Raw genomic sequence first — 21,523 nt, 5'->3', positions numbered from 1 at the left:
TGGATAAAACCTCATGATATGGCAGGATTTCTGCCTTGCATAGATTCCCTGCCTGTCCAAACTGGGAGACCATGGGATCGTTGACAAGCCTTGCTCTCGTTATAGGTGAAAGAGCCAGGTTGGCTCCTTGCTTTCTTCTGGGTCTCTGGATTTAAAGTAGGAGACCAATGGGAGAACAGAACAGCGTTTTTCTTTTTCTTTCAAGCAGGATTCAAAGGATAGTGGATTTGTCAGAGACAAGTGGGTGTAAGAGAGCAGGGATGCAGCAAAGGGGGATCTTTGATTTCCGAAGTTGGCTTTGGTTCTGAGAAGTAAAACTCTGCAAGATAATGCTGTAGACTAGAGGCCTCCTGCTGGGCTCTGTCCCAGCTGCATTCTCTCTGGCTTTACTTTGCAAATATTTGGTCCTCCTCCCATCCATCTTTCCTGCACCTTCCTTCCTCACCTTCTCCCACTTGCTTATCTCCCTACAGATGGCACTCCCTTGAGTGAGCTCTCCTGGTCTTCCTCTCTGGTGGTGGTGGCCGTTTCCTTCTCAGGACTCTTCACCTTCATCTTCCTCATGTTGGCCTGCCTGTGCTGCAAGAAAGGGGGCATCGGCTTCAAGGTAAGTTCAAGGGGTTGTTTCCAAATCTCTCTGGCCGCCTATGGCATAGCAGTGCCTAAGACAAAGCCTTCCACTGAGTCCGTGACATAAGCACAGCTTTTGTCATCCTGGTGGCTTCTGGATACATAACTGGGATTTCTGAAGTTTGTCATCTAGTTAATCTAAAAGTCACCAGGCTGGGGAAAGTTACAATAATGTGTCCTTGCTGTTTGCAAGGAGAAGGGACTAATGCTCGATGTGAAGACGAAGTTGGAACCTGCTTTAAGTTCCTATCAGGATAGTCTTGAAGAAGCAGCATGGCCCACCCAGCCTGGAATACAGACAGAAATTAAGAGTCAGAGGAACGACGTGGTGCATTCATGTGTCAGACACGAGAAGCATGAGTCAAGCAATCTCAGCAGCAGGGGTTGCAACAGGAGGGCACTCAGTGGGGATAAGGAGGAGATGTGGGCTGGGCCATCAGACTGAAGCCTTGTGGCAGGGGCTTGCTGAGAAGCCAGTCTCCGAGCACAACAAAGGAAGGCTGTCTGGCAGTGGGATAGAAATAAAAAGGCCTAATGAGCTTTTGCAAGCCAGAGGCAGAAGCAGATGAATGGGAGCATACGAAGCCATCTTATCCAGGTCAGATTCTTGCACGTCTAGGTGTGATCAACAGCGTTCGTCATGGGTTTCGGGCAGAGAACAGTTCTTCCCGTGACCTGCTATTTCATCTTCCTTAGTAGAAGATACCGAAGTGTACATGAGTCCCCAATCTCTCCTTACAGAAGCGGAGTGAGACCAAGTGTTGTGTGAATGCAAGGTGCATTTTCACTCTTTCTGAAATGTTGCACAGGCGCTTAAGCTTGGCTTTGGCTTCCAGGAACATGGTCATTATAGAGAAACTTCCTTTTGAACAGTTTGGGTCAGTTATGCAGGTACTGTTCCAGTCCTGCTCTTGTGTGGGTTTAAAAGATCTCTTCCACTATGGAGTGAGTGGGGTCAGGAAACGTTTTAAGAACTTTTAGGGAAAGCAACTACCTGGGATTGTACTATATCATGAAGTGCAGATGGGAGCCCTGGAAAAAATAGAGCGAAGAGGCGTCAGTAGAGAAATGTAGAGAGGAGGAAAGAGTTCATAGATTGACTTGACATAGCAAAGGGGGAATTCTTGAGTGGGATAACTGGATGCAGTTCCATCAAAAGAGTTTCCTGCCTGCAATGTCTGGGGAGATTCTCAGTCATCCAGGTTGTGGTTGTCCCAAAGGTGCTTTTTCCAAAAGGCAAGTGGACTTTCTGGGTTATTCTTTTTTTTTTCTTTGGAAAAAAAAACGTCTTTAAGTTAGGTAGTTCTTAATTTAGGCTCTCAACATTTTCAAAAGAAAAGAAAAAGTCCAGTTACCTGTGGAGAAAAAGCACCTTTGGGATGCCCTGCTTGTGATCTATTTCAGTTGCTTCTCCTGCAGGCAAGAAAGGAAGGGCTCCACCTCCTGCCAGTCTTCTACCCCTTCAGAGAATGAGTTTGTGCGCTCTGCTGGCTTCATCTGGAGCGAGAGGATTTATGCACCTGGTATTGCATATCGCTCGATAGAGAGAGACAAGAGCCTAATACTGTGAACCAGGAGTAATTCTCTGCCCCTTCTTAATTGAGCACTTGCCTTTTAGTCCTTAGAAAAGTCTTTAACTTAGGAAGTTCTGGTTTTAAGTGTAAAGATACACTTACCGTAAGTACTTCCCAATTTGGCAAGCATCTCCCAAGTGTAGCAGGCTGCCATGTGCTCTAGAAAAGAACCCAAAGGGAGTGGGCAGTGATATGATTTCAGAGGCACAGAATGTGCTGGAAAATGCTGCCCCCATTGCTGGCATTCCTGTGGAGGCTCTCGGCCAGCCTTTAGAGGAGGAGGAGTGTTCAGCATGGATTGACAGACAGCTCTGTGCGGTCACAGTTTATAGAGATTCCACAGTGGGAACAATGAACCACTTCAGAATCCTCCCACGCTGCCTATATAGGGGCACGAAACAAGTTTGCGAGTGGGCTCTGCGCTTTCCTCTCGGAACAGCCGCAGGGAAGGCAGCAGGCACAAGGGTCCCCAAGTTTAAGATGCTCCCTGGGGATGCTCACCCTCTCCTACCTGATCGCTGGGGCAACCTTCAGTAGGAAAAAGTCCTTCCAGGTAATTCGAAGAAGCTACAGGTCTCACTCTGAACGAGAGCCAAGAAGGCAAAAAGCCTCAGGGCAGGGATGGGCAGGCGGGCGGATGGACGAGGGACGATGGGGCAGGGTTGTTGATGGGAGGGGGCTTTGCCTTGAACTCTGCCTGCAGTAGTGAGGGGAGCAGAGCACCAGTGGATGGTGGCACCTATTAACACTCTTTCTCTGGGCACTCTTGCCTAGAGCTGGAGAAGCGAATCCCGGGAGAAGAGGCTGAGGATGGTTTTGAGGTGTCTGCCCTGCACGGGGCCCAACCCAGTGCCCAAAACAGCCTGTAATGTAGAACTGGGGAACCCTGGGCAGCTTTCCCCCTGCCCCCTGACCAAGGTGAGGCTGTTTCTCCCACAACTGTGCTTATGACTCTTGTCTTTCACTGGGGGGGGGGGCTGCAAGGGGGGGAGGGAGCAGAGCAGCCGCCGCTGACCACACTTTAAAAATTTGGGGGGGGGAAATCGATGTGGGATGGCAGGAGAAGACTACTAAGGTGGGACGATGGTTTGTTGCTCTGCATTTGGATCCCTTGAAGTCTTCCCCATGCAAAGGTGAGGCTGGAAGCCATAGCCCCGGTTATAACTTTGCCCCGTGGACCTGCAGGGCAGGGAAGGGCTGTCTTTATTTTGATTTTGTCCTCTCTTTCAAACCTGGAGCATCTTTTTTTTTTTCTTTTGGAGAAAAAAATTGAAATTGGCCGCCATGAAATAACATCCGAATGTATCCCCTGGGGCTTCATCCTGAACCCTGCACCACATTCTCTCCCACATGCATAGATCTGTGGGTGGAAAGATTTTGTTTTTCAAAAAAAAAGGAGAAGAAGAAGAAGAAGAAAGAGTGACTGAGTGCACGGCTGTCTCTGTTACCCCCCCAGTTGTTGTAACGGGGCATGTTTGTAGCTGGATGGGAAAGAGTGACTGTACACTTTGTGTGCCTCTGTCCTGGTTTGCATACCTTATCTGAAATGGAATTGCACAGGTGGGAAAGCCTTTGTGTGAATCAGCTATCCCTTCTTTCCTCCCAAGAGCTATGAAGTAGTGCATTGGTCCTTTAGTTTGCGGTAGTGATCCTTAGCCCGCCCAAAGTACGCATGGGATTGGCTTCACACAAATGGTTTGCTACTACTGAAAGAGTGTACGCTCTGCAATTCCATTTCAAGCAGCTCCATCCATGTAGTAGGGTTTGAGTGAGGCGTATCTTTCCATTGGGCTGTGTCTCTCCTCTTTTTCCCAGTCTGCTTGGAGTATTCGTTAAACCAGTGTTTCCCAACGTTGGCATCTTGAAGAGATCTGGACTTCAACTCCCAGAATTCCCCAGCCAGCAGTCGCTGGCTGGGGAATTCTGGGAGTTGAAGTCCAGATCTCTTCAAGATGCCAACGTTGGGAAACACTGCGTTAAACCATATTATGGGAGAAAATAGGACAGTTACGGTGTTGTTACCCTAGTCCACATGTGGGGACCATAGATTCAGTTCTTCTCACAAGCGTGTAACACAACTGTGCGTGCACAGACTCCCCCTGCTAGTGCTTTATGGCAGTGAAGGGATATCATTTTTCTTTCCCTTCAATGCAGGGGTGAAATCCAGCAGGTTCTAACAGGTTCTGTCGAACTGGTAGTGGAGATTTTGAGTAGTTCAGAGAACCGGCAAATACCACCTCTGGCTGGCCCCAGAATGGGGTGGGAATGGAGATTTTGCAGTATCCTTCCCCTGCCACACCCACCAAGCCATGATCACCAAACCACGCCCACACCCACCAAGCCACACCCACAGAAGTGGTAGTAAAAAAAATTGGCTTACACCACTGCTTCAATGTGATTGTTCACACCTTGGTTCCCCGTGTGAAATAACTTTTCTTTCTTTTGCACCTTTTCATTCGTATTTAAGAACAGTGTAAATTGCCAGGTATTGAATTAGCCCATTGGTCCACAGGGTTTGGGACTTAATAAATATTTGAAGCAAAGGGCCATCCCCAGCCTTCTCTGCAGATAGCAAGCACTGAGTCAGGGGTTCTTTGCATGCAGAATTTGTGCTCTGTCACTGAGCTACAGTCCTTTTCCTTATTTGTGTATTGCTGTGGAATATCTACAAAAGGTCATCCGTGTGTGAAAACATAACTGCTGAAGGTAGTGAGGATGATATTTCAAAGCAGCCTTTATCAGTCCAATGCTTGTTTGATGTTTGTTACACAACTTCCCCGGTTCCCAGTTACTGTTGAAATAACTGGGATGGCAATCCAGCAGCAGGTTGGGGAAGGCTGCTTGAATGAGTCGAAGTGGCTTTGCATGCCTTATTGCCATAATCCTTCCATCGAGGAGGATTATGTATCCAGAGATGACCAAATGCATGTCTCAAACCTTCTCCTCTCCACATTCTTAACGTTGCTCTATTGCCCCATTCTACACTTTGATTCTCCTTATCTTTTCCCCCCCCAGGAATTCAGTAATGCTGACGGGGAGGAATATCCTAGTGAATTCTCAGCTCAAGGCTCACCAGCCAACCAGAATGGCCCCGAAGTTTATATTCTGCCTCTCACCGAAGTATCTTTGCCAATGTCTAGGCAACCCGGGCGTTCAGGTAATCTAGTGAAGTATTAAGCTTCACGAAACTCCCCCCCCCCTGTGGATAGTTACAACAGTGATTTGCATGCTTTGTGTGTATAGAAGCGTCGACAAATTTATGCTGTCCAGATGTGTAGGGCTACAATTCCCAGGTTTCCTGAATTCCTGGGCATCGTGTTCAGCAAGTCCTACACATCTGGAGATTTGCAATTTAGAGAGAAGTAACACCTGGATGGCATCTGCTTGGGAAAGGGAGACTGTTGCTGACAGTCTTGGAATTATCACCTAGATTTTGTACTTCCGGGAAAAAAACCCCCAAGGAGCCCAATTTGACACAACTATCGGAAGAAATCCTCCCTTTAATTATTGTTATTATGCTGTAATGAACTCTGAGAATAACCCTGAAGAAGAGGAAGTGCACATGCAAATAGCCGCTTTAACCAAATGTAATGCGGTCATCCCTTTGAGACAGGCCAAATGTGAACGGCAGTCATGAATATTAAAACTATTTTTATTATAGGGTCTTAGTAACAGAATCTTGCAACTCCGAACGTGCCTCCCCTTCCCTAGTTTTCTCTCAAAGAGAACAAGGGAGGACCCAGTCTGAGATGTTTTCTCTAATCCCATTCCTGCTCTCGGCTCAGATTTCCCTTATCTCATCTGTCAGCGTTCTAAATAGCATCTGAAAAAATTAACAATTCAATTCTCTCAATCAGAGCTTGATTTATTAACAGAACCACCCCACACCCACAAGTTCATCACGAGAGCCAGTCTGTGTGCAGGGGCTTATCAACTTCCTCTTCTCTTCAGTTGAGGCAGAACAAACGGTGGCCTTGGCTTGGAGAAAGGAATCTTTGGTTGTGTCTATTAACTTTCCCCTCTGACTACCCACTACCCCTCCCATCTCCCCTTGTGTTGTGTCAGGCTGAATTCTCTAACTCCACATGAAGGCTTCGGCCTGACACCATCATTGTCTCTTGCCTTCCTCCTCTTCCTCAAAGTTATTCTCACAGCCCGTTACACATGCAGAGTCAAGCTAATTGTGTGTTGTTGTTTTTTAAAAAGCAGGAGAGCAGCATTTTTGCACCCAATCAGCTCAGTGCTCTTTGGGACTTGGAATGCCATCTTAAAGATACAAACTTTGGTAGCATAGAGTTCACCTCCCCAAATATTTCTCTCGCAATAAAAACCTGAGACTTTGAAATATTACAGGAATCCTCTTTTTTTCTTCTTCTACCAAAGATGTGCATAGTTATCCCACTGCACATTCTTAATATGTTCCTTCAGTAATGGTACATATCCTTTCATTAAAAAAAAGATGGCATCAAACAGTGGGGTGGGAGGGGCAGGGACATGATAGTAATGGCACTACGCCATTAGCTCCTCAGAACTAGTAGTGGGTCTCACTTACCTTCGCTACTGGTTCGGAACTGTGAACATGCAAGTGTGCATGTTCGCTTCGCTTGCGCATGGGGCTTCTGCACATGCAAAGTTCATCTATGATGACTTCTGGGTGGGTGAGTGGAGCTTCCCACTACGGCCACTACTGGTTCAACTGGACCAGGACAAATCAGTAGTAACCTACCACTGCTCTGAACTATTAAGGGCTACATACAAATAAATAGATAAATATGCCATTTTGGTGGTGTGTAGAATGGCCCAGAGTGTCTAAACTTTACATCCTTTATATGTATGGAAACTAAATTCACAGAGATTGCCTCGATGTCCTGGAAATGTAACTCAGATACTTTTAGAGAGTACAGGCCTGTCCTTTTTTTGGGGGTGTATAAATTTTTTTATTGTTTTTCACACCTTGCAGAGATTCCAATTTACATACCTTGAATTAAAATATAATACAATACAATATCTAATGCCAATTTCTTAGACAGATTAATCAAATTTTTCAAATTATTCATCCAATTATTATCTGGTACATATCATTCATACTGTGCTACCTCCTTTCCAAATGCTATCATCCGGATTTTAGATAACGTTCTTCGCTTTCATTTGTATTTAAAGTGCTATAGCTATCTAAATTTCTCTTGGCTATTTGCTGGTTTTCTTAAGTATGCCATCGTGTTTCAGTCCCTTCTTAGAAAACACATTCCTACTTTCATTTTTTTTAAAAAAACAAAAACCTCTTTTTATCATAACTGCCCTTAACAATAGAAAGTATCCAAATTTACGACTCTTTAAAAGCCCAGGAAGGTCGTCGTCTTCTTCTTCTTCTTCTTCTTCTTCTTCTTCTTCTTCTTCTTCTTCTTCTTCTTCTTCTTCTTCTTCTTCTTCTCCTTCTCCTCCTTCTCCTCCTCCTTCTCCTCCTCCTCCTCTTCCTCCTCCTCCTCCTCCCTCCCGATCAGTCTTGACTCCCCATGTTGCTAAGGAGAACGGAAAAGAGTGAAAAAACCAATAAGAATATCCTCACCTATCTTTAGAGTTAGTTTTAACAAATAATCAGGATACTTTCTGCTCAATATTCTTAATAGTTTCAATACATATAAAATATTAAGGACTATATTCTATCATATACAATAAATGACATTCCTTTAAAATGATAGAAAATGTCACTCCTTCTTATGTCCTCTATTCATCATCCAAGGCCTGGCTCTGAGTATCTTTTATGTATCTTTTATGTAGTGATCTTTCTACCTTGTAAAACACAGATTTGATTTTGATCTCAACAAACCCCAGTGCTTTAGGTGTCTGCTTAATTTTTTTTTAAATGGAAGTCTTTTCTTTACAAAATAGCCTTAATGCCACCATATTCATTTTGTTGGGTGTATCAGTTTTGAATTAACATAATATGTTCAATGTTCTGCTTTTTAGTTTAATATTTCATTACTATAGGCTTTGGGGCTGAAATAATAAAGCCTTCTTTGGTCAAAAACCTCTCCAGATGTGTGGATTTAAATTCTCAGAATCCTGTAGCCTGCATGACCATGGCCAAAAATCTTGAAAGCTGAAGTCCATTACATTTGGAATGTGGCCAGGTTGATGATAACAGCTATATTGAGATGGAACATTTTGAGTTACGGAGAACATTTCACCAGAGAATCAGGCATTCTGTGTAGAATGAAAGCTTTTACCATGAAATATTGCTTGATATATTGCAAGACCAGTTCTCGAATGCAGCTCATCTGTCTGGAACCCACACTGCATATCGGACATTAATACAATTGAGAATGTCCAGAGATATTTCACAAGAAGAGTGCTACACTCCACTGTTCACAACAGAATACCTTATGCCATCAGACTTGAAATTTTGGGCTTAGGCAATGTAGATTTGCATCGCCTTACCTAAGTGTAGTACATAAAATTATCTATTACAATGTCCTATCTGTCAATGACTACTTACTTACTTACTTACTTACTTACTTACTTACTTACTTACTTACTTACTTACTTACTTACTTACTTACTTATTTATTTAGTCCAATACACAATGAGGGTTTTAGTGGGTATATATATATATACACACATAGTAAAATACATGATGAAGGTTATAGAGGAGATACTCATAATAAAATATATCTAAGAAAGAATAGAAAAGAAGATATAGTAATAGAATAAATATCAATGAAAGAATAGAAGAAGAGATATAGGAATAGAAGAAAGGTATAGGAGATATAGGAGAGCAATAGGACAGGGGACGGAAGGCACTCTAGTGCACTTGTACTCGCCCCTTACTGATCTCTTAGGAATCTGGATAGGTCAACCATAGATAATCTAAGGGTAAATTGTTGGGGGTTTGGGGATGACACTATGGAGTCCAGTAATGAGTTCCACGCTTCGACAACTCGGTTACTGAAGTCATATTTTTTACAGTCAAGTTTGGAGCGGTTAATATTAAGTTTAAATCTGTTGTGTGCTCTTGTGCTGTTGTGGTTGAAGCGGAAGTAGTCTCCGACGGGCAGGACGTTGCAGCATATGATCTTGTGGGCAATATTTAGATCTTGTTTAAGGCGTCTTAGTTCTAGGCTTTCTAGGCCCAGGATCGAAAGTCTAGTCTCATAGGGTATTCTATTTCGAGTGGAGGAGTGAAGGGCTCTTCTGGTGAAGTATCTTTGGACATTTTCAAGGGTGTTGATGTCTGAGATGCGATATGGGTTCCAAACGAATGAGCTATATTCGAGGATGGGTCTGGCAAAAGTTTTGCAAGCTCTGGTAAGTAGTGTGAGATTGCCAGAGCAGAAGCTACGTAGGATTAGGTTTACAACTCTTGAAGCCTTATTGGCTATGTTGTTGCAGTGGGCTTTGGCACTTAAATCTTTTGTTGTTAGTATACCGAGGTCTTTAACCTGTGATAATTTGATTATTCAGTTCGTATTTCTTTTTCCCAATGTGTAGGACTGAGCATTTGCTAGTTCTGATTTGGAGTTGCCATGTGTTGGACCACTCAGAAACAGAGTTCAGGTCTTTTTGGAGAGTAGTTGTGTTATCGGTGGTGTTGAAGAGTTTTACATCGTCAGCGAAGACGACACAGTTGCTTGTGATGTAATCGCAAAGGTCATTGATGTAGAGAATGAAGAGCGTTGGTCTTCAGCTTAAACTCCAACAATACACAAGCACACAATAGATTCAAACTTAAGGTAAACTGCACCAAACTCGATTGCAGAAGCAGAGTGGGCAATACCTGGAATACACTACTTGACTCTGGTTTCTTCACCAAACCCCCCAAATTTTAACCTTAGACTATCTACTGTTGACCTCACCCTATTTCTAAGAGGCCTGTAAAGGGCATGAATACATACATCAATGTGCCTACCGTCCCTGTCCTAATATCTCCTTTTATTCATATCCATTTCATGTACTAATATCACCATGTTCATACCTATATCTGTAATCTAATACAAGCTTGACTAAATGAATGAATAAATAAATAATGTTTTATATACACCCCCAATCTCTGTTCAGAGTTCTTAATTCATTAGAAAGAATGATAGCTAATATAACAAGAATTGCCTGCAGTGAGCTAAAGTGAGACTATACTAGGCTCATAATGGCATGTGTCCAACATTCTTGGTTTATTCTCCCAAGATCCTGTTCTGCGGATGACTGCTTAGATGTCTTCTGTTCTTTTGGCCTCAGATGTCTCTTTTTGTGTGTACTGCAAATCTCCAGGCTTCATATCTTCCAGCCCACCTTTGTCAAGGGAATACATGAGCTTGGCTACATTCCCCCACAACCCACTTGCAGCTGCTTGATGGAGAATATGTTGAGGTGGATCAAATCCTCTTTTAATCATGGAATTCGGTTCCTGTAGGCCCACCTCTGTCCTGTGACGTCAGTGCTTTGTTGCCATTGGAAGCAGTTGAGGAGAGAAGGATTTTTCTCTAGCATATTTCCCCCCTGTCCATTTGCTTATAGCACCTAATGGTTTGGTTCTTGAGTCCCATTCCTCTGTACATTATAGTCATCTTCTCACATCAGATTTATCTATCTATCTATCTATCTATCTATCTATCTATCTATCTATCTATCTATCTATCTATCTATCATCTATCTATCTATCTATCATCCATCCATCCATCCATCCATCCATCCATCTATCTATCTAGACTTCCGCCCAATCATGAAGGACTCAGGGCAGCTTACAATAACATTAAAAAAAAAAACAAATACAATGAAAAAGAAGTCAAATATAGAAGTCTCAAACTATAAAACCGCAGTTAAAAACCCACAATTCAACTATCCAATCAACACACATGCATACCATTCAACACAATTTGGCCATGATAAATGTCAATTTCATGGCCCTCAGGCCCGCCAGCAAAGCCAGGTTTTTACGGCCTTGGGGAAGGTCAGTAGGGTGGGAGCAGTATGGATGTCATGGGGGGGATGGTTCCATAGAGCCGGGACGACAACAGAGAAGGCCCTCCCCCATGGCCCCACCAACCTGCATTGCTTACTCGATGGGACTGGAGGAGGCCAACTCTGTGTGATCTTATTAGTCTCTGGGAGGTATGTGGCAGGAGATGGTCCCATAAATAGTTGGGCCTTAAGCCATGTAGGGCTTTATAGATAATAACCCACACCTTGCTGCCTAGGTTGCATTTTTCCATTGAGTAGCCTAGAGCGAAGGCCGTGTATTTCTCCATCCTCACTTTTTTTACCTCAAAATCCTGTGCATAGCCCCTAAAGCAGTGTTTCCCAACCTAGGCAACTTGAAGATATTTGGACTTCAACTCCCAGAATTCCCCAGCCAGCAAATGCTGGCTGGGGAATTCTGGAAGTTGAAGTCCAGATATCTTCAAGTTGCCAAGGTTGGGAAACATTGCCCTAAAGCAAGAGATCCCAAATCTTGTTTAAGTCCTTTTACTGCCAGGTACAAAGCAGAAGAGGAGAGCTAGTTAATGGCAGTCCTTTCTTAAATAAGTGCCCGTTGCTAATTTTCTTTTCAGGTGCTAGAACTTTCTACCTACCTATTGCTGTACAGTATATTTGTGGTGATATTCCAAGTTTTCTCCTCTCTCTTTCTCCCCCCCCCCCTTAACTAGTATCTTCCGGATTATTCTGGTTTTTGCACATACGTATGCTGTAGCGTATGTTGCCAATGCCACCTTGTGGGCTCAGCATGGCAAGGCATTCTGATTTAGGAGACATGAGGATTTGTAGGGCACCTTCCCTGTGTTACACATACCTGGAGAACAGGCGCATGTGCAGCCAACGTCCTCCACTAGCTAGCCGGGGATCCGGCAAAACGAGAAGTAACGGGACAGGGTTCCAGATGGGGCACTTTCCCTTGCTCTTTTCACCTCAGCAGAGGTTGCTGCTTGCCTTGCCTGAAGGTTTTGTCTCCCCACCACTACATCGGAGACAAAGGGCTTTTTGATCCCAGATCCCACAGGCCTTGCATTCCTTCCCATGCGAAGCAGCAGAGGAATCCGAGACTTGTTCCACTGGGTAGGAGGGAGCGAGAGGCGAGAGCTACGTAGCCGTGCGATGGCTCCGCTCTGCTCTGCCCACACTCTGCAGCCCAGTAGAGCATCGTGTGATCCAAACGGACCCCCATAAAGAATGGATTCAATGTTTAGCACTAGCCACTGCTGCCGGGGGGGGACACACACAACAATAACGCCTTTGCTTCTCAGTGTGGTGGGAACAGCGGTGTCTGGCACCGAGCGAATGAAGGGTGACATTGCTGCATTTGGGACATGGGAGAGCCCGCTTGAGTAGACCTTGCACAGATGCTTTCTAATCCCTGGAAGCTTAGGCAGACTACTCTGATTGTAGCAGAAAACTCCTTGTTTCTTCTTGTGCTTGGGAAGAATTCTTTGACTCTGCCAATGTGGCAAAGAATTGCAAAGGACCTGGTTCCACAACTTGATATCTCCACTTTTCTCTGAGGATTTTCCTGTATCTGCACCTGTATGCAGCTGTTGTCCCAGGCCTCTTCTTCGGCAGAAAGCTAGAATGAGACAGCATGGGGTCAAGCTGGCACAGAAAGAGGGTGCAGGAATTCATACTGCTCTATGTGTTCCTCCACAGTGCAGTTGCTCAAATCCACTGACCTGGGACGTCACAGTCTGCTATACCTCAAAGAAATTGGCCATGGATGGTTTGGCAAGGTAAGCTGGGCTGATCCCTAATCTACAATTAACACAGGAAGGATGGGAAGGAAGAGAGGACGCAGAGGAAAAGAGACATGGCCAGAGGGAGTGAATTTAGTAAGTTGAAAGAGTAGAATAGATTTTACTCTTCGGCGTAAGTGCCGTCCCTTTCAGTAGTGCTTTTGGCAGCAGAGGAGTAAGGCCATGGAACAATATATATTAACTTACAGGATTAAAAACCGAAATGCCAATTCTGCATTAGCTCCCAGTACTTGTACATAAAAGTGAGCAATTGAGTGGAAAGAACAAAAGGGTGTTATTGTTTAACTCAATAAGGGGAAATTGCCAAAAGAGGAGAGGCAGAGGATCAAAAGTAAGGATAACTCTGTAACTACTAGATTACATCTGGTACTTCCCATTGACCCCATGCAGCATCACTGATTTTTCCTGTATTTACTTCTGTGGCCTCCTATTTGGGTGTCATAGAAAGTTCACCTGGTTTTCCATTAAATTCCATTCAGCAAGCCAGCTGAAGAGCTGATAGCAAAGTTGCTTTAAGACCTTGAAGCCTAAAAGCAGGGTAAACAAGAATTCGCGTGCAGAGAGGTGGTGGGTAGAACATAGAAACCAAGCGACTCTTTTATTATAGCCTGAACAATATTTGAGAGCTAGACAGTAGAATATATATCGCAAAATAAATACGTGAATTAAATTGTTATGTGGAACATAAAAACTTAAGTCCAACTTATGAAGATAATTCATACTAGGTAGTTTGTCCAGAATCACTGTAGTTGCTGGGTGAACTTGTGCTTCTGCAGAAAGCATGGGTTGTGATTGTGAGTGGAACATTGGAAAACCACTGATCAAAACATTGGCTGGGAACCATGGATGACTAATGGCTCTTATGCCTGAAAGTTTCCCAGCATTGTGTAAGAATGCCCATACGTGAAAAACTGAGGGCAAGAAGGGTTAGCAAATTCTTTATTCTTGCTGCATTATCAAGTTGCAGTAAATTTCACGATGGATCTCTGGTGGCTACTTAAGAGCATATTGATCTATTAACACAATTTTATATGAGAACTATCATGGCTCTCCCTAGCTCATGGAGTCTTTATCGTCTTAAATCAGAAGTGCAAGATCCCAGACCATGGTGCCTAAACATATATATTTATATATATATATATATATCTTTCACTTTAGGTGTTCCTCGGTGAGGTAAACGCAGGGTTGAGCAGTACTCAGGTGGTGGTGAAGGAGCTTAAGGCCAGTGCCAGCGTGCAGGATCAAATGCAATTCTTGGAAGAGGCACAGCCGTACAGGTAGGTTCTTTTATGCCTTTCAGTAGCAGGATATGGGCCATCTAGATTTTCTCAGCATTCTGACAAAATTTCTGTGGAGCTGTGAGCATACTCCCCACCCCTATTTCTATGGCAGCCAAAGCAAGTAGGTCGAATGGAGGCTGACATTCGGTCCCTTTGCAACAGTTAGTCCTAAAACAGAAGTGTTCTTTTATTTGTGGCTCTTACAATTCCACCCAGGATCTGTATATGACATATGGGAACATACAGTTTACGTGAATGGAAACTTATCAGCTTTCCCATGTTGACAGAATAGGGCTGGATCACAAATGATGATGATGAAGATATCTGTAGATCAAAGCACCAGTATCAAGAAGCAGCTTTAAGGCGGTCTGTAATTTGGTCTGACAAAGGGGTAAACGAGAGAGGGCTGAACTTTAGAGCTTCCTGGATGTAGCTCTTACACCCTTAATAAAATAAAACGCAAACGTTAAGTTTTAAGAAAAATTAAACAACCCAAATATAAGGTTTTTGTATTACTCTGAGAACTGGCAAAGCTCTCAGTTACGCAATATATTATGAAACTTCATAATTAAGATTATCAAAATCTTGCAAGGTTTGAAAATTTGTGTCTTTTATAATGTCCCTCCGTCAAATCAATATTGAAAAGTTATTTATTTGTTTTGTCAATTACGTATTTGAGGTATACAAAGATATAACAGAGCAAATACATCCTAAAAATTATAAAACAGAAACTGATCCATTATTTATCTTTTTATTTATTTATTTATTTTATTTATACTAGTAAGGGAGAAACATTAGGACAGGGGATGGAAGGCATGATGGTGCACTTATGCACGCCCCTTTATGAGAAGGATCTACATGCTTGTAATTGGGGTTCTTTTTAAAAAAAACTTTTAAAAATATTTTAAATTTATTTGGATTTGCCATGAATTGTGGTATCTTGTTGTGAGCCGCCCCGAGTCTGTGGAGAGGGGCGGCATACAAATCTAAATAATAAATAAATAAATAAATAAATAAATAAATAAATAAATAAATAAATAAATAAATAAATAAATAAATAAATAAATAAATAAATAAATAAATAAATAAATAAATAAATAAATAAATAAATAAATAAATAAATAAATTCTTAAGGAAAGCTAGAGATAAGATTGAAAATAAAGGTATCCTTAAATTGAGTTTCACTCTTGATGATACATCCAGGATGCTTTTATGGCAGATTTACAAAATGTACATTGCTATTGTCTTTCTTCGGGGTTGTTCTTTCTACTTCCTAGTCAAAGCTGCAGGTGCTTCCTAGGTGCTAACTAAGGGCTAAGTAGGGCTGGTCCTGTTTTTAGCTTCTGAAATGTCAAGATAGCTTACTCAGTATTGCGTCTTTCCCCCCACTATGAATCCTGGAGTAGCAAAGAAATCTCTTGCTGGATCCAGAGAATCTGACCACGATACACAGCAAGGGAGGGACAGTGCTGGGGAAAGCAATGAATCACTTTATTGAACAAACAGTCCTTATTGTTTATGAGGTAGCTGGCACAGCTTAGGACCCATTTATTCAGTGCCAGTTTGTGGTTGCATGGTAGGAACCCTTGTTACCCTTCCCTGTCCTTATATAACCTTGTGTGAAAGTTTATTGAAAGAGAAAGAGAGGCACCTTCAAAGAAAATCCTATCTTAAGTAACTCAGTTGAGGGGGTCACCTGTAAACCTAAGGCAGTGATGGTGAACCACAGGTGGCACCCGGAGCAATATCTGCTGGCACCCAAGCTGTTGCCCTAGCTCAGCTCCATTGTGCATCTGAGTGCTGGCTAGCTGATTTTTGGCTCACAGAGGCTCCGGGAGAGTGTTTTTGGCTTCCAGAGAGCCTCCAGGGGGCTGGGGGAGAGCGTTTTTACCCTCCCCCAGCTCCAGGGAAGCCTTTGGCACCTGGGGAGAGTGAAACACCACCAGAAGTTGGGAAACAGGCTGTTTCCGGCTTCCAGGGGGCCTCCAGAGAGCCTCCAGGGGGCAGGAGAAGTTGTTTTCACCTTCCCTAGGCATTGAATTATGGGTGTGGGCACTTGTGCATATGCGATAGCACTTGCCCACACTTTTTGGCACCCGAGGAAGAAAAGGTTCGCCATCACTGGCCTAGGGTCCTGCTTCTTAGCTATGACCACCCTGCTCCTTGCTTGGTCTGTAGCTGTTCCCTCACTGCCCTTTGATTTATCTCATTCTATAACGCTGATGCACCTCAACCCATCATGAACCCAATCCCCTGCCAGATCTGCACATTTTTCCAAGCTTTTTCTTATTTGGCTCTGGACTCTGCCACTTGCTTCTTTCTTTCAAGTCTGACCTGCACCTCTTTACCTTTCTGCCCAGGGCACTCCAGCATACCAATCTCCTGCAGTGCTTGGCTCAGTGTGCAGAGGTGACCCCCTATCTGCTGGTGATGGAATTTTGCCCGTTGGTAAGTCCATTAAATGGAGGGAGAAAATACAATTTTCCTTCTTTCCCTCAGCTTTGAGACAGGAAAATGACAAAAGTCTAGTTGGGTTAAAGAGCTGTTCTATCCATCTACCTATCTACCCATCTGCCCATCTACCCATCTACCCATCTATCCATCTATCCATCTATCCATCCATCTATCTATCTTTCTATTCTATCTCTATCTATCTATCTATCTATCTATCTATCTATCTATCTATCTATCTATCTATCTATCCATCCATCCATCCATCCATCCATCCATCCATCCATCCATCCATCCATCCATCCATCCATCCATCCATCCATCTATCTATCTATCTATCTATCTATCTATCTATCTATTTCTTATTTGATTTCTATGCCACCCTTCTTCTGCGACTCAGGGTGGCTTACAGCATATTAGAAATCTACATAAAACAATATTCTAAAAACCCACAGGTAAAACTAAGCAAACAGAGTCACAATCACACATCTGGCATTCATTCATTGGGCAGGCAAGATGTCAAAGTTTCAATGGCCACAAGCCTGCCTACAGAGATGAGTCTTTGCGTAAGGCAGGGAGAGTGGGGGCAGTACAAATCTCTGGGTGGAGCTTGTTCCAAAGGGCTGGGGCAGCCACAGAGAAGGATCTTCCCCTAAGCCTCATCAGGTGACATTGTCTAGCTAATGGGACCTGGAGAAGGCCGATCCTGTGGGCCCTGACCATCCGCTGGGATGGATGAGGCAGAAGACGGTCCCTTTTGTTGAGTTGTCTTGTCTCCTGACTTGGTGAGGATCTCCTAAAACCAATGCTCCAGCAGGTATGTTTCTAACCCTGTTTCCCCCCAAAATAAGACACTCCCTGATAATAAGCCCAATTGGGCTTTTGAGTGCGTGGCAATAAGGCTAAGTGCTTATTTCAAGGTTCAAAAATAAAAGAGAGAAAGACAGGGTCTTATTTTTGGGAAACATGGTGGTTCATTCTTTCTACAATGAGCTACTTTGGCTTGTTAACCACAGGTGGAGAGATGCCCCTCTTTTTACCTTTGGAACTGAAATAAGAGATGCTCTTCTGTCTCCCCAGATACACAGAATTCCAATATGGCTAGGAATTCTTGAACCCCCTTCCATCTTGAGATCATGGCCTCTTTTTCTGACCATATTGCAGAAATGCTCTCTCTCTCTTCTTATTCTTCTTCAACCACACGCACACCCGACAGAGATATCTTTAGGCAGGTATAGTTATGGATAATGCTACTGCCACCCCAACAGGGTGACCTGAAGGGCTACCTACGAAGCTGCCATGCGGCAGAGGTTCTGGCACCTGATCCTTTGACGTTGCAACGCATGGCCTGCGAGGTGTCCTGTGGTTTGCTGCATCTTCATCGCAACAACTATGTCCATAGGTAAGTGGAGAAGATTTGTGAGATTGCCATGCTTTCAGGCATGTGGTTGGTAAATCCACAGGAATTGAATTTAAACATGCCTGGGATAAACATATATCCATCCTAAGATAAAATACAGGAAATCGTGTAAGGGCAGACTAGATGGACCATGAGGTCTTTTTCTGCCATCAATCTTCTATGTTTCTATGAAAATGGAAAACAGTTCTTGTCGAGAATCAGCAGTGAAGGTGGTTAACTGAAGATCTTAGAAAATATTTCACGTAAATTTAGCAAATAAGGAAGGAGCAGCAAATGCTGTTTTCCAAGCTGTCTTGTGCATAGATCTTTAGACCTACAGGTAATCCTCGACTTATGACCACAATTGAGCCCAAAATTTATGTTGCAAAGCGAGACATTTGTTAAAGTGGGTTTTGGCCCATTTTACGATACTTCTTGCCCCTATTGTGAATCAATGCATTTGTTGAGATAGTAGCATGGCTATTAAGTGAATCTGTCTTCCTCATTGGCTTTGCTTGTCAGAAACTTGCAAAAGGTTGATTGCATGACCCTGGGACACTGTCATAGCCATAAATATGAGCCAGTTGCCAAGCATTTTAATTTGGATCACATGATCATGGAAACGTTGCCACTTTTGTAAGTGTGAAAAACGTCCATAAGTCGCTTTTTTTCAGTGCCATTGTGCCTTTGAACGGTCACTAAATTAACTGTTGTAAGTCGAGGACCACCTGTTTTAGATTAGGGTTAAGGCCTAATCTTTTTGCAGGACTTTTTTCTAGTCTTAAACTGGAGACTCCATAACTTCATGGGCTTTATCTTCCACTGTGGAATTATGGACCCTTCCATATCAACACTGCCTTGATGATTGCGATGATATTTTGTATGATATCATCTGATGCCTGGTGACCAGTGGAAGTGGTGATAATCCAAGTGCATATATATTTTCTGAAAACAATTTTTTCAAAAGCATGGATTGGCAGTGTCATTCCCCACCCCATTTCCTATCAAATAATGGCATAGCCTGCTGAAATTTGGAAAGCGGGCTCTCTAAAAATCATTTGAGTTAGAAAATAGAAGCCGACATACATAAGACATTGAGGAAAGTATATGAAGTCAATCTTTAGAAATACGTTGGAATTTATCTTCTAATTACACCGTTCTTGTGCTTTCAAATGCATTTCTTCATGCCTATAAAAGTGTCCATTAAAAAAATTGCAGGAGTTTGGCACTAAAAATTGCCCATCGAGGCTTTTAAAAATTTGACAAAGATAGTAAAAGTCTGTATGAGAGTACAGTATTCTGTTCCGCTGTCAACGCTCTCATGCCCCCTTCTGGATTATTTTTTTTTACAATTATCTGGTTGGTTACAGTCAGTCCCAGAGATTTCCATCCCTTACTCATTTATCATACGTATTAAATATTGATGTGTTCCCTATCTTTTTTTTTAATTCTGTCCTCACTCTCTTTTTCTTTATGGTTCTACCTACTTTCCTTGAACGTGTTGATTATTTGTTTTTTTTAAAATAGTTTTTATTGAGTTTTTAAAACAATATAAAAATGTGATAGACAATAACGAAGCACACAAGTGTTGATTATTTGAATGCAGCCTTAAAAAGAACTGGCAGGGGGATTAGGAATAAGAAACCCAGGTTCTTAGGGGAGTTTGGCCCTAAAGGAGAATCCGAGCTTTGCTGTATGGTGTAATTGTAGTAACTGAAGTTTGCATTTGTTTAGGTGGGGAAACACAGGGTATATGCTCTCTGTAACATTGACTTTCCAACCAGTTTCTCTCCCCCCACCCTCCTGTGGTCTTGTCTGGGGACACGGGGTTGCAGCATTTGGCTTCCAGCAAGAAACCAGACAAGCCTGGATAATCTCTGCTGTTCCTGCTCTCTTCTTATCACTCGTTCCTCCCCGTCAACAATATCCTGGTGCTGAGTGAGTGGCACTGAGAGACTCCAGCATCAGTGATTTTGTTGAAGAGGGGGTACTTTTGCCAGCTCCTGGACCATCTTTTATGGACAGAAGACAGGGATGCCGTAGATGTCTCAGGTTACTGAACTGGAAGGGAATAGTGGCTAGAAGAAGACCAGCCATTTGGTGCTTTGACATACTTCTGTTTCTCTTACTCTCTTTCTCTGCCTCCTATCTCCGCCCCGCCCTTTCTCTCCTTCCTCTCTTCATATTTAATATAGCTATAAAACCTGGCATTATCTTTCAGAGCGGATATAAAAAATTTGATTGCGTGATGTTTAAAATGTCACATAGAGAAACAGGCCCATTTATGTTGTGCTAAAATCTCTCCTAAATTTTTTTTTTTTAAAAGAAGACAGCTGTAGTGATTGTTGGGCTCAGCAGTTCTTCCGAAATCGCAAAAGATGCAAAAATAGATATTGAGCAAAACGTGATCCATGTCACGTACTGTAGCATGCTTTCATGGAGTTGGAAGAATAACTATAATTACTACCATCATGGTCATCATAGTCAATGATAGAAAACTGTGCGCCCAGCAGTGGGGACGGAAGGCTGAAATAGCCTTTGGTTTTTTGTTGTTGTTTTGTTTGTTCAAAAAAGCCCTCTATGACATGGCCATTTATCACATTTTTCGAGGAGATATTTTTTCTTGCAATGGTTCTCAACCTTTCAAATGCCACGACCCCTTAATACAGTTCCTTATGTTGTGGTGATCCCCAACCATAAGTCTAGTGCCAATTCTCCCAACAGAGCTTTAAGCTGATTGGCAGGAAGGTCAGAGGGACACCCCCACTCTAAACGCCTGATTGGTTAGATTGTAAAAATATGTTCCAAGGCGCCAGAATAGAAGCTTTAGTTCCTAACACCATGGGAAATTTGTCTTTTCTCATTGTCTTAGGTGACCCGTTTGAAATGGTTGTTTGACCCCCAAAGGGGTCCTGACCCCCAGGTTGAGAACCACTGCGCTTGAGGGAGATAGCTAAGATAGAGCAGTGTTTCCCAACCTTGGCAACTTGAAGATATTTGGACTTTTATCTTCTTTTATCTTTTATTAGATTTGTATGCGGCCCCTCTCCGAAGACTCGGGGCGGCTCACAACAACAATAAAAACAGTATAACAATGGAACAAATCTCATAATAAAATTACATTAAAAAACCCCAACAATTTAAAAACCATACAACACATACATACCAAACATAAAATATAAGAAAGCCTGGGGGAGATGTCTTAATTCCCCCATGCCTGGCGATATAGGTGGGTCTTGAGTAACACTGGCTGGGGAACGCTGGCTGGGGAATTCTGGGAGTTGAAGTCCAAATATCTTCAAGTTGCCAAGGTTGGGAAACACTGAGATAAAGGACGGAGTAAGTATCCAAGCAGAATCCAGGTGGGCAGCTGCTTTTTGTGATTCAGCTCACAAAAATTAGAGTCAGTGCGCTTACTCAGGGGAGCAACTCTCCGCTGAGAATCCTCAACCCATA

The 21,523-nt window shown here is 43.0% G+C and overlaps 1 protein-coding gene across 1 annotated transcript in view; it reads left to right on the top strand.

Annotated features, from left to right (window-relative positions):
- The first annotated feature begins 5,231 nt into the window (after nucleotides 1-5,231).
- The window catches only part of AATK (apoptosis associated tyrosine kinase), a 36,449-nt gene continuing 20,157 nt past the window's right edge, over nucleotides 5,232-21,523 (top strand). Inside the window, exons 1-5 of the mRNA XM_070735968.1 lie at nucleotides 5,232-5,361; nucleotides 12,834-12,913; nucleotides 14,096-14,214; nucleotides 16,578-16,665; nucleotides 17,937-18,070. Of these exons, the coding sequence (XP_070592069.1) occupies nucleotides 5,337-5,361; nucleotides 12,834-12,913; nucleotides 14,096-14,214; nucleotides 16,578-16,665; nucleotides 17,937-18,070 (446 nt within the window). The 5' untranslated portion in view covers nucleotides 5,232-5,336. The remainder of the gene's footprint in view (nucleotides 5,362-12,833; nucleotides 12,914-14,095; nucleotides 14,215-16,577; nucleotides 16,666-17,936; nucleotides 18,071-21,523) is intronic.

This window comes from Erythrolamprus reginae, chromosome 2 (genome assembly GCF_031021105.1).
Source record: "Erythrolamprus reginae isolate rEryReg1 chromosome 2, rEryReg1.hap1, whole genome shotgun sequence".
NCBI lineage: Eukaryota > Metazoa > Chordata > Lepidosauria > Squamata > Dipsadidae > Erythrolamprus > Erythrolamprus reginae.
Note: the sequence above shows the minus strand (reverse complement) of the source record. Positions and strands in the feature narration are given on the sequence as shown.